This window comes from Lycium barbarum, chromosome 8 (genome assembly GCF_019175385.1).
Source record: "Lycium barbarum isolate Lr01 chromosome 8, ASM1917538v2, whole genome shotgun sequence".
Classification (NCBI taxonomy): domain Eukaryota; kingdom Viridiplantae; phylum Streptophyta; class Magnoliopsida; order Solanales; family Solanaceae; genus Lycium; species Lycium barbarum.
Genome location: NC_083344.1, coordinates 114604148 through 114617123, shown reverse-complemented (window position 1 = coordinate 114617123; position 12976 = coordinate 114604148). Strand labels below are relative to the sequence as shown.

Below are 12976 nucleotides of genomic sequence, written 5' to 3'. Positions count from 1 at the left end.
TCGCCCTCGTTTTCGACCTCTGCCCTTTTTCGGAGGGCCTCTTCCTCTTTGCAGCCTCAGCAAGAACACGAGACGAGCCGGCCGTATCGAACGCGAGTGCCGATGCTGAGGGCGCACCCGCCGGTTCCGGTCTAGGGACCACCGAGCCCTTGGGTAGGCCTGAAAATAGAATATGTTAGCAAAGGTTAGAGGGTGTAATGATCACGGATAATAAGAAAGGCAGTAAAGACGAGTGGGAGCAGAGTACTACCATGGTTCTGGGTGACCCATCGACCGCGTGACAGGTGATCTTATGTCCGGTTGTCATGGTCGTATTGACTGAGAAGATCCGAGACCCATTCATTGAGGTCACGGACGACCGGGGGAATTTATCCGTTGGCTGATAAAGATAAGGAAAGCAGTAAGAAAATAAGATCGAAGAATGACAAAACGTATAAAGGCAATAACTCGAAGTACAGGCTTACGCTTGTTGTTCCAATCCTCCGGGAAGGGTAAGAAGTCATTCGAAATAATGTCCGAGGTCCGTACCCAGACGAACCGCTCCAGCCAGCTCGGTCCCTGTCTTCATCCATCTTCGATAAGAAGGGATTCCGACTGCGTTTTGTCAGTTTTATTATGCCACCCCGAAAAATCCTCGGGGAATACAGACGTACTAAGTGGGCTAACGTGAACTCTTTTTCGGTGTTGTTGGCCAGTAGCCAGAGACACGCCACGACCCTCCAAACAATTGGGCCGATTTAGGCTAAGGTTACGCCGTAAGTCCGGTACATGTCAAGGATGATCGGGTCAATCGGAGGGTCGAGTTTGAGAGTAAAGGGGTAGGTGTAGATGTACAAAAATCCTCTCCGGTGGTCGATGACTGATTTGTTCGGTCTGGGGGCAAAAACTTGAACCGGACGTGTATTCCACCCGCAGTCAGCCCGGACCAGGTCAGGCTTATCCTCGATAATGGAGGAGGGGTATCGTCTCACATCGAACCCCCTATCGGACACCGACGAAGGTTTTTCGGCCTCGAGATCTTTGTTGAAATTGAATTTGGCCGGTATAATATCCGAGGATGTGGGCTCGAAGGAGCTCTTTGTTTTAACCGGGGATACGGACTCGGTTCCTGGGGACGAGACCGAGGGAACATCATGAGAAGTGGTTTCACACATTTTGAGAATATGAAAAGAAGAAGAAGATGAGTAGATTCGAAAGAAGGACTAAAGAAATCAATGGGCAAAAAGGGAACAGACAATGTAGGAGAAGTCAAAGGGCAAAGATCGACGATGAACTAGCAACAAATTTGGTACAGAAGGAGAGCAGATGCGATGAAGACGAAGAAACAAAGTGTAAAAGTTCAGGGCAAAGAAAAAAGGAGTTGGAGGTTTGAAGGATGTTCAAATAGAGGGATGAAGGGTTAGTAGACGTTTTATAGTTAGGGGATTTGGGCGGTTACGATTCCCAGCCAACCGGGGGATGCCACGTGTCCCCCATAATTAATGAAAAATGACTCGAAGCGACATGCGTGCGGCGGTTTTCAGAACTGGCCATTCGGGATAAGACACGCGGATGATAAAGGGGGAACGTGATGCAACCGTCCCCGCCAAAATAAGAGGATAACGCCGAGCCAACGGAGTCACCGGTTTCGTAGTTTATCCACTTCCCGTTATTCCGATAGATCGGTGATCCGGGAAGTGTGGGGACTATCTGTATGCGGTAAAAATCGGATATGAGTAAAACCGGTGAGATGAGAAACCGAAGGAAGAAGGAAGCAAGAACATATATGAAGATTTTCACTCTGAACGGGCGGAATGCCTGTCCGGAGCTGATTGGGATGACCATTTGGTCTGGTTCCTTCATCACCGAGTTGCTCAAGGTCGTTACCCCGAGTATCTGTGCCGTTGGTCCAGTACAGTCGTTGCACACAAGCCACACGTCAGTAGCGTCCTGCCATGGTAAACCACCAACCATACGTGTGTCAGACCGTACAGCCAACCTAATCCCACCAAATCCGTTCAGAGTTGTCCTTATAATTATTATTTTAACAGTTTGTATGGGATGAGGCCCATAGGGGCAATGCTATAAATAGAGCTCATCCCCATCCTTTGAAGGGGTTGGCTTCCTCACTTTCCAGAACAATTGTAATAGCAAGTACATATAATTTTTCTCAAAACATTTGATTCGACCGAGATCTGTTGTTTTCATCTTTATCGCATTTCTTCCATCAAATATTTCGTATTGCTCATAAACGTTCATATCCACAGCTAATCGCTATTACCAGCAGCTTTACTACAAAACATTCATACACTTGTTTTCTCTATCAAGTATGCATTGAGATCCAAACACATATCCTATACCCATTTATAAATTTAATTGATTATCCAAATTCGGGGTAAACAGAGCCAATACCAAATGGGTATGGAACCGTAACGTTCCCACACTGCTTACGGCATCCTGGTTTTGTTACATTGGCACCTTTAGTGATGGTGTGTGTTGGCATTAACCTGGTAGTTTGGGCCGTGGCTAATGTTAGTAGTAGCAGCAGACAAGCATAAAAACAAGCAATTTGGTAAGGAAGCAAAATCATTTGTTTTAGGTCCATGGTTTTTGAGTGTCCAAAATGATGCAAACGCTAGGCAGTTCGACTACCAACTTGCTAATGTTATGATTTTTCATATTAGTAATCAAATGCAAAGACTTGGGGTCAGTCATGCCAATGGGGCCCACTTCACCACTGGTTCAGAAGAGTCAAGAGGGATGACCTTGACTCCTATCTCTGTGGATAAGAAGATTTTGCAAACCAAATTAAAGGAAAGACTATAAACACGAGTCCTGTAAATTTGTCATATTCTCATGTACAACCCAAATTTTAATTAACAAGTTTTGCGTGAAAAAGAATCTCAATCATCTATATAGATAGGACACAAAATGTAAGAAAAAAGACTAGCTAGCTAGTAAATATTCCTTAGGGTGACTACCTCGAAAGAGGACTGACTTGTGTACAGAAGAATAGTCGTTTGCACGTACCAAACACCATTTTAAAGTTAGTTGTTCTTGCTAAGCCTAGATAATTGATACATCTAACCATTTGAACTTGAAAGGTGACGGAAACGACACATAAGTTATAGTTTGTCAGTGCAATTACGTTCCTAGTACTTCATCAAAAAGGTTGCGCTGGAACGATACATACTCATTTATCCTTAATCAACGCTGAACTTAGGTTCAAGTTCTGGGTATAGAATCATCTTATTGGGGAGCGTTTTACCCCCAATGCGAGTCCCGACACGAATCCGGATTTAGTCGAGGCTCAACGCTAGCACCGAAAACTAGGAAATGAAATTTAAAATGGAAAAGGTCCAAAAATACCCCTGAACTATCCAAAAAGGTTTAAATATACCCTTCATCCATCTATTGTGGCTAAAAATATCCCTCCACTCACCTTTTTGTTTCACTTATGCCCTTTGACTAATGGTCAACATTGAATTTTAAAAAATATTTATCAAATCCAACAATTTTTTGTTAAAAAGAGATCTCGGATCAAGGGGCTATCAACCCGACAGTTCTCCGTTGGTCCATTTAATGGATCCATCCCCCCAAAAACAAGATTATATTGAGCAACAACTTCGAGGAAGATAGCATTGGGACATGCTATTACCTATGTATGGTGACGGGTGTATCATGCCAGAGTCTGTCCGAAAAAAGGGTACACATGGGTGGGTCTTTTTAATGGGTCAGGTATTTTAATTTTGGCTAATAAGAAGTTTCCACGTGGAATTTAAATAAACATTTTTTAAAATTCAATGTTGACCTATAGTCAAACAGCATAAGTGAGCCAAAAAGGTGAGCGGATGGGTATTTTTAGCCCCAATAGGTGAATGAAGGGTATATTTAAACCATTTTGGATAGTTCAGGGGCATTTTTGGACTACAGCACTACCTATTTTCCTATTAACAACATGCAAATTGTAAAGTTGCAGATTGGCTCCTTTCCATTTACTCAAGTTCTTATTAGATGACTGACACATATCCCATTTGAAAATGAATGGTGTAAATTATATCAATTAAACTAATTAGGGTCTTAACCGTAATTAAAGTAATAAATATTTTCATATATTTCTCTTAAAAGAATTGGCAATCCACGATTCTAGCAATTTAATTAGTGTAGGATGCAGTAATTAGTCTTTTATTAATAACAACATTCAACAGAACTTAACCCGCGGCTCCTCAACTCAAAAATTTTGCTCTAAATTCAGCATATAAATAGTATATTTTAGAAAGAGAAGGTCTGCCTTCTCTCTAGAATTATTTACTGTTACTACCCGTTGCATACCATTACATCACTGAACACCTGTCTTTCTCTATCATCCCGATGGGACCGCCAGTCGGTAGCCCCCCGGGAAATACTTTCGATAACCCAATTTCAGAATCGCCTCCATCTACAGTGGTTGGAGAAGGTAGCTCTTACGCTAACACTCTCTCAACGACTTCGAATCCTTCCACAAGAAGCGATTCTACCACAACAAATGTTCAAATTTAGAAAGCTAGAAGGACAGTGCACAATGGTTTCCCTGCTCTGGTTTTCAAAACTAAGGCATACTATGGAGTCATGGCGAATCCTTGCAGACACATGATAGTGGGGAGATTTCTAAAGTCCAGACCTTAGATTGACACCATATGATCGAAGTTTGATGAGAAATTTGCTATGAAAGGTACGGTCAAAATTGACTTAATGAAACCTATTATTCATAATGTTTGGATAGGGACAGAGGATGAAAATGATCCGTTAAAAGGGTATGTACAAAAAGTGGAATATGAGAATATACCTAAATATTGTAAACATTGCAAGAAGTTGAGCCATGCTCTAAGTGAATGTCGTGTCATGATTAAGATAAGAGAGAGTGAACAAAAGGAGGCTGAGAGAGTCAAGCAACATAATGAAAGCCAAATCACAAAGAAGCCTGGGAAAAAATATGAGATAGATAACAAAAAAGAAACTCAAGATAGGGGTCGAAAGATGACTGAGCAAAGGGAACAAGTAAAAACAAGAAATAGAGGTAGAAGTGAGCCTCCCAAAATGTTTAAACCAACTGGTGCTATTTTTGGAATTGATAAACTTATGCCAGTATCAGAAAGGCAAAATAAGGAAGGAGTCTAAGATGAAGAGGGAAACAAAGAACAAAACATAATTGTGGAAGGAAATGAAAACCAGGATGCTGTTGGTACACCAACAGAGGAAAATATGAATCTGGAAAAAAATGATGATCAACAGCAGGAAAGAAATGGGGATGATATGTCAAAAGACTTGAGGAATAGGATCAAAGAGGATCAGGTGATACAAAAGAAAAAGGCCAAAGGGAAAGGGTCTAATGATAAGACAAACAACCCTCAGGAAACACAGACTTTCATCATCAATGATGACAAAGAATTAGAAGTAATCCTATTTGAAGAAGGATGGGAACCTGCTGTTAGCAAAAAGAAACAAAGGAGCAGAAGTAATAAATCCAAACAAAAAAGATAACCAAGTGAGCAAGAGGGGAAGAAACAAGAAATGACTATTACACAAAACAACTTTGATGAACTGTTGCAAGAAGAAGACAATGTGAATCTAAATGTGGATATTATTGTTGAGGCTTCAAAAAGAGATCAACAGAATGAGGAAAACATGAAAGGTTAGGAGAAAGTAGATAAATAGGTAGAGACGTCTTCTACTGAAGAAGAAAATACATCTGAAGATGAGGATGAAGAGGACACTCTCTCAGAAGAAGGAGAAGACAATGCTTCAGAGGAATTTGAAGAAGAGGAGAAAGAACAAAAAGAGAAGAATCTTAAGGACACCAGTAAGGAGAAAGATAGAAATGAAAAAGAAGATCCAGAAGGGGCAGAGAACAAGAGAAAGAAAAAAGAGAAAATGGAAAGACAAACGAGAATAACACCTATCATATGGAACCAAAAAAAGAATACACAAAAATCTGTTGTAACGCCTACTAATGATTAAGTGTATCAATTGGAATATTAGGGGGATGAAATCTCAGACTGGAACAGAAAGGCTGAGATATTTGATTAAAGGACACAAACTCTCTTTTGTGACTCTTCAGGAACCTTTTATCAATGAATCAAAATTAGACTCATACAAATTAACTCTTGGGATACAAGGTGCTTATGCTAATGTGAACAATAAAATTTGGATCTTTTGAGGGAATGATATGGAATGCTCTGTCTTTTGTTCAGAAGACTAAATGGTTACTTACAGAATCAAAACTCATTCTAATCAACAATTATATATCTCTATGGTTTATGCTAAGTCAAGATCAGCTGGCAGGGAGGATCTATGGAGATATATGAGAGTTTTTGCCTCAACTATTAATGATCTATGGATGATATGTGGGGACTTCAACTGCATATTGTCTATAGATGAAAAGAAAGGAGGAAAGCCATACAGTTTCAAGAAAAGTTTGCCTTTCATTGAATGTATCCAAGATTGTGGTGTTAAAGATATTGGCTTTTCAAGGAATATCTTTACCTGGTCAAATGAAAGGAAAACGGAGGATGTGATTTGGAAAAGGCTGGATAGGACTCTGTGTAATGAGAACTGGAATGAGGCTTTTAACACTACTGATAATATCCATCTTGCTAGAATCAGTTCTGATCATTGTCCTCTCCTAATCACCTATAAGAACAGTCAACAGTCATATGTTAAGTACTTCAGATTCTTGAATTTCTGGATAGACATTGAAGGGTATCAGAATATTGTGAAAGATAACTGGATCACACATACAAGTGGTAATATATTTTGGGAGGTCTCCAGCAGAAACTTAAGAATAGAAGCAAAGCTTTGGGAGACTGGTCCAGAACCAAGATAGGAAACATCTTTGACAATGTGCAACAACTTGAAGATGAAGTGAAAACCAAAGAAGAAAAATATATGCTATCGATGGATGAAGTTGACAGAATGCAGATGAACAAAGAACCTGAGCTGATTATGCACCATAAGCATGTAGATAATTTTTGGAGACAAAAAGCCAATCTCATATGGAACCTGGAAGGAGAGGAAAACACCAAATTCCTCCATGTAGTGGTTAAAGGCAGAAGGAAGTATCTGCAGATCAGAAGAATTTATGAGAATGGAGCTTCGATAGAGGAAGAAGAGGAAATTGGAAATGCTGCAGCAAAGTTTTATCAGAACTTATTCACACATCAGGATACACATATTGATCTCAGTATCCTTGAGCATGTTCCTAACTGCATTGACTCCTTTGATAATGAAAATCTTTCAAAAATTCCCTCTGGGAAGGAAGTAAAAAAAGCAGTGTTTGATATTAATCCAAACAGTGCTACTGGACTTGATGGTTACAGTGGAATGTTTTTTCAAAAATCATGGGATGTTGTTGATCCTGACATTATTAAATTAGTACAAACTATTTTTTAGGGGAAACAAATTCCAAGATTTTTCACTAATACTTGCTTGATTTTTCTTCCTAAAGTTGATTCTCCCTAAACTTTTTCTGAATTTAGGCCTATAAGCCTCAGTAATGTAACTCAAAAAATTATTTCCAAAGTCTTATCTGATAGATTAGCTAATGTTCTCCCAAAAATAATTTCTGCTAACCAAAGTGGCTTTATTAAAGGTAGAACCATAGAGGAGAATGCCCTATTAGCTCAAGAAATCATTCATGATTTAAAACAAGAGAACAGGGATGGAAATGTTATCTTCAAGATAGATATGAACAAAGCATACAATAGACTATCCTGGTATTTTTTATGTGTTGTTATGAGAAAAATGGGATTTGATGAAAAATGGATCTTTATCATATGGAATGTTCTTTCTAACAACTGGTATACTGTTGTCATTAATGGAAAAAGACATGGATTTTTTAACTCTCAAATAGGAGTTAAGCAGGGAGATCCTATATCTCCTGCTCTATTTATTATTGCTGCTGAAACCCTTTCTTGCATGCTGAACAATTTGTATAATGACCCTACGTTTATCAGTTTCACTATGCAAAAGAAGGTCCTAAAATTAATCATCTTGCGTATGCTGACGACTTGATTATCTTTTGTGGAGGAAAAATAGAGTCCCTAAAGAGTGTGATGAAAGTTCTAGAGGATTACTCAATCAACTCAGGTCAAATGATAAACAGGAACAAAAGCTGCTTTTTGATGGATAAGAAAACCTCTGAAAAAAGAAGCAGGATAGTTTCCAATATCTTACAAGTACATAGACAAGAATTCCCAATAAACCACTTGGGATGTCCTTTGTTTCAGGGCAGGAATCTTATTAGTTATTTTGCTGAAATGGCTACTAAAATTCTCAAGAAGATAAGTTCTTGGAACTATGGTAGACTGTCAGCAGGAGGCAAGGTGATTTTGATTAAGCATGTTTTATCTGCTATGCCAGTGCATCTTCTTGCTGTATGTCAACCTCCTAAAACTATCTTCAAGCAATTGGAACAAATTTTTGCTAATTTCTTTTGGGGCAGTAATAAGGGCAAAAACAAGTATCACTGGGCAAAATGGTCTAGTCTTTCCCATCCAACAGAGGAGGGAGGAATAGGGATTAGAGCTTTACATGATATTTTTGATTCTTTTGCTGCTAAGCTGTGGTGGCAATTCAGGACTAAAGAATCTCTATGGGCCAGTTTCCTGAAGGCAAAGTACTCCAGAAGAATCCATCCTGTAGCCAGGAAATGGAGCTACTCTCAGTCCCATAACTGGAGGAGAATGATGAAGATCAAAGGGAGAGTTGATCATCTTATTTTTTGGAAGCTTAATAATGGTAAGGCTAGCTTTTGGTGGGACAACTGGTCAGGACTAGGTGATTTGGCTAAATTTGGTGAGGCTAACACTTCTGCGAGGGGTGTTGTAGCTGAGTACATTGAGAATGGCAGTTGGAATGTGAATACGATGAGAATAAAGCTTCCAGATCAGGTGGTTAACCATATCCAAGGAATTACTATTAAATTTCCACATCTTAATGATAAACCAATATGGAAAATCACCACAGATGGGAAATTTAGTTGTAAATCTGCTTGGAGTTTTTCTGAAAAAGTTCCAAAATGCTACATTTGTCAACAAGATGATGTGGCATAAAAAAGCTCCTTTCAAAGTCTCTTTCTTTCTGTGGAAAACTCTAAAAAAACAAGGTATCTGTTGATCTCAATCTAAATAGATTTAACGTTAACTTACCTTCTATATTTTCTTGTTGTGTTGAACATGAACAAGAAAACCTGGAGCATTTACTGGTAAGGAGTAGGATCAGCAAAAAGGTTTGGATGCATTTCAATCAAAGCTTTGGAATCTATCAGATCACAAACAGCATAAGACAATGAGTTATTACATGGTGGCTCGTCAAAGGGAAGAATCCTATCCAAAAAATGGTATTGCAGATTCTTCCTAGCATCATTATGTGGCAGATTTGGAAGGACAGATGCAAAGCTAGATTTGAAGGAAGGGATATGTCTGTACAAGGGATAATTTAGAGGAGCTGTCAGCAACTTATCATGATCATTCACAAGCAATTCTCGCATATTGATCCTTTTTTTACATTGGAGGCAATTCATACATGTCATGGATCAAGCAAAACTACAATTTAAATCTATAGTTGTGAAATGGGCTTTTCCTGCTAACAATTATGTGAAATTGAATACTGATGGCTGCTCTAAAGAAAATCTTGGCATCAGTGGAGGTGGTGGTATCATCAGAAACAGTAGAGGTGCAATGATAGCTGCTTTTGGAGTGAATTTTGGCATCTCGACTAACAACTTAGCTGAGGCAAAGGTGATGGAAATAGGAATAGAGTGGTGTGTGATGAAGGGATTTATGAAGTTAGAAATGGAAAGTGATTCAAAGCTGCTTGTAGACTGGATTTTGAATCATAGTGATCCTCCATGGACCATAATGGATATTATCGTGAATGTTAGATCTCTTTTGGAAAGTGTGGATAGTTGGAATATGGAGCACTATTACAGGGAAGGTAATAGAGCAGCAGACACCTTGTCCAACTGGGGATTGGAATGCAAAGAAATAACGTAGATTACTAATTTCCAACAGCTGCCCAAGACAGTTAAAGGGGAGATCAACATGGATAGAATGCAAATGCCTACTTTTAGGATCTGTCCAGTCAAGAATTCAAAGGATTAACAAAACAAGATGCATAGGATATATACGTTTGACGTAACTTAACTCATATTTTTATATAGAAGAAGAGTAGTCACTCTTCCAAGATACCAGTTTTTTGTAAGCTTAAAGGACATCCTATCAAGCATAGTATGGGGACTGTCCATACAAAGATAGGTACAGGGAGATGCTCTCCTCTGTGGTGTATTTTGGAGATATGAATAAAATAGAGCCCTCGAGGAGAGGGTGGATTGAAAAAAAAAAAGCAGAACTTAACCCCTCCAAAGTTTGAACTTTTATATTTAGAGTTTGCTTTCATCCGATATGTGTGTGTGTGTGTATGTATATATATATATCTTTGATCTCGATCTTGTTATTTCATGCAAATAAATTTAGTAAACATTTCCTATTCGTTATGGCAGTAAAATTCTATTTTGTTGGGATCGAAATATTCAGGGGCGTCATGCGGAAGTTTTCAATCACAAATCTTGAAGGACGATAAATCAGAAGACAATAAAAAATATACTAAAAAGGCATAATATTTTAAGAGGGTTTGGTCAAATTAACCCACATATCGAAAACTAATACTCCCTCCGTTTCAATTTATGTGAATCCATTTGACTAGACACGACATTGAAGAAAGAGTGAGGACTTTTGAAACTTGTGGTTCAAAATAAGTCTTGAATATTTGTGTTGCAGTAAATCATTTGATAAAGTGAATTTTTTTCCAAATTAGGAAAGAGATCATTCATTTTGGGACAGACTAAAAAGGAAATAGGATCACATAAATTGAAATGGAGGGAATATAAAGAAAGACATAAAACTGTGGAGAGAATAATCTCCCCATAAACAAGACTCTCTAAACGACTATGCTATTGCGTGTGCTCTATTGTATGAGAGGGATTCTTCAATAGATAGAGGTCCAAAACCTTTTCCTTCAAGAAAAGGACTAGTCAATCATGAAAGAGAATTCTATTTTCTTTCAGAAAAAGTAAAACAATGATGGTTATACTTTAACTTTCCTTTAAGAGAAGAGTAAAACTCAAATATGATAAGAAAATCAGTGGCAAACTGTAACAAATCTCCCCTTCTGGCCTGGATTTTCTTGACAAAACTTGATCCGTCTTCTTCACATCATCTTCATCACTACTGCTTGCTATGGTTAAAAGTAGGCATGAATTAAAAATTTGAGCCTTGTGCGTCAAAAGTTAGCACGGGTTAAAGATGGAGCCAATGCGTTAAAACTGAACATGCGTTAAAATTGGCCAAAGCGTTTAAAGTAAACAAGGACTGAAAATTTGAGCTCATACGTTAAAAGTAAGCATGAGTTGAAAATTGGAACTCATGCATTAAAGTAAGCATGAGTTAAAATTTTTTTGTTTTTTTAAATATGCAACAACAGGATTGTTGAAAATATGATTGAAAATCTCTCCACATGTAGTACTCCAGATTTTTTTTGGGACAAAAATCTTCATTATCGTCAAATTGGATGCATCTTGATATGAATCTGCCTTAAATCTGTCTTCAACCTCGTTGTACCATTGCCTCTGATACCACTTGTTGGGATCGAAATAATCAGGGGCATCATGTAGAAACTTTCAATCGCAAATCTTGAACGACGATAAATTAGAAGACAATGAAAAATATCTAAAAAGGCATAACCTTTTAATAGGATTTGGTGAATTGACCTGCATATCGAAAACTAATATAAAGAACAACATAAAAGTGTGGAGAGAGTAATCTCCCATAAACAAGACTCTCTAAACAACTACCTTGTGGATGCTATTGTGTTTGTTCTATTGTATGAGAGGGATTCTTCAATATATAAAGGTCCAAAACATTTTTCTCCAAGAAAAGGACTAGCCAAATATGGAAGAGAATTATATATCCTTTCAGAAAATATAAAGCAATTATGGTTATACTTTGACTTTCCTTCAAGAGAAAAGTAAAACTCAAATATAATAAGAAAATCAGGCAAAACCCTAACAATTTTAAGCGGTAGTGATAGTTTCCAAAGTGTCTCTATTTGAGTCAGAGATGGACTCAGAATTTGAATTTTGTGGGTTTAATCTTTTAAGATTCTTATGTTGAACCCTTTGTATTTTAAAAGTTATGGGTTCATATCTACTATTTATTGAAATTTTAATAAATTCTTACACATAAATGTGAACTCTGTGTCGAAAGTTGGGGGTTCAATACTACATACACCCCTGATTTGAGTCAGATGCGTATTCAAGATTTGAATTTTGTGGACTCAACCTTTTAAGATTCTTAGGTTGAACCCGTTATATTTTAAAAATTATAGATTCATGTCTACTATATATTGAAATTTTAATAAATTCTTACACATAAATTTTTATCCGTATCAAAAGTTAGGGGTTCAATTGAAACCCCAACTACAATACTACATAAGCCCCGGATTTGGTGATTTCCAAAAAGATACATTTTGAGAATGTTTTGGGCGAAAAAAAAAACCAATTAAACTACAGAATGTGACATCTATCGAAATTAATAACCAATTTGTTAAATATCTAATAAGAGAAGTTCTTTTAATTTATTAGCGTGAAAGTTGAAATCATCCTAGTTCAATGATACATAAATAAAAAAGTAGATGAAAACCAAGTTTAAATATATAAGTTTTAATTTTTAAAATTTCGAAGGGTTAAATGCTAGATATACCAAATGAATCAGTTTGTGACTTAAAATAATCAACCTTATCTAGTCTAGCCTAACTAATGGCTCGTTTGGTTAGAAAATAAGTTATTCTAGGATTAGTTATATCGGGATTGTTATTCCACCCTCAATGTGGGATAAAATAACATTATCAGGATTAATTATCTCGGGATTTTATTCCAACCAAACGTGGGATAAGGCAACACTAA

General features: G+C 37.6%; 2 protein-coding genes across 2 annotated transcripts; both read left to right on the top strand.

Moving 5' to 3' along the window:
• Nucleotides 1-5529: 5529 nt before the first annotated feature.
• LOC132608171 (uncharacterized) lies at nt 5530-5976 on the top strand. The gene is made up of 2 exons (XM_060322245.1): nt 5530-5650; nt 5714-5976. Exons 1-2 carry the CDS (start codon nt 5530-5532, stop codon nt 5974-5976), a joined length of 384 nt encoding a protein of 127 aa, XP_060178228.1.
• Nucleotides 5977-6912: 936 nt separating this feature from the next.
• LOC132608170 (uncharacterized) lies at nt 6913-8028 on the top strand. Its single transcript, XM_060322244.1, has 2 exons — nt 6913-7340; nt 7494-8028. Exons 1-2 carry the CDS (start codon nt 6913-6915, stop codon nt 8026-8028), a joined length of 963 nt encoding a protein of 320 aa, XP_060178227.1.
• The last annotated feature ends 4948 nt before the right edge of the window (nt 8029-12976 follow it).

Excerpts from the sequence above, each read along its gene's own strand:
- LOC132608171 (XM_060322245.1), top strand. The coding sequence starts at position 5,530 with ATGACTATTACACAAAACAACTTTGATGAACTGTTGCAAGAAGAAGAC. Across the intron at positions 5,651-5,713 it reads GAATGAGGAAAACATGAAAG|ATGAGGATGAAGAGGACACT; the intron begins GTTAGGAGAAAG and ends ATACATCTGAAG.
- LOC132608170 (XM_060322244.1), top strand. The coding sequence starts at position 6,913 with ATGGATGAAGTTGACAGAATGCAGATGAACAAAGAACCTGAGCTGATT. Across the intron at positions 7,341-7,493 it reads CTTGATGGTTACAGTGGAAT|GCCTATAAGCCTCAGTAATG; the intron begins GTTTTTTCAAAA and ends TTCTGAATTTAG.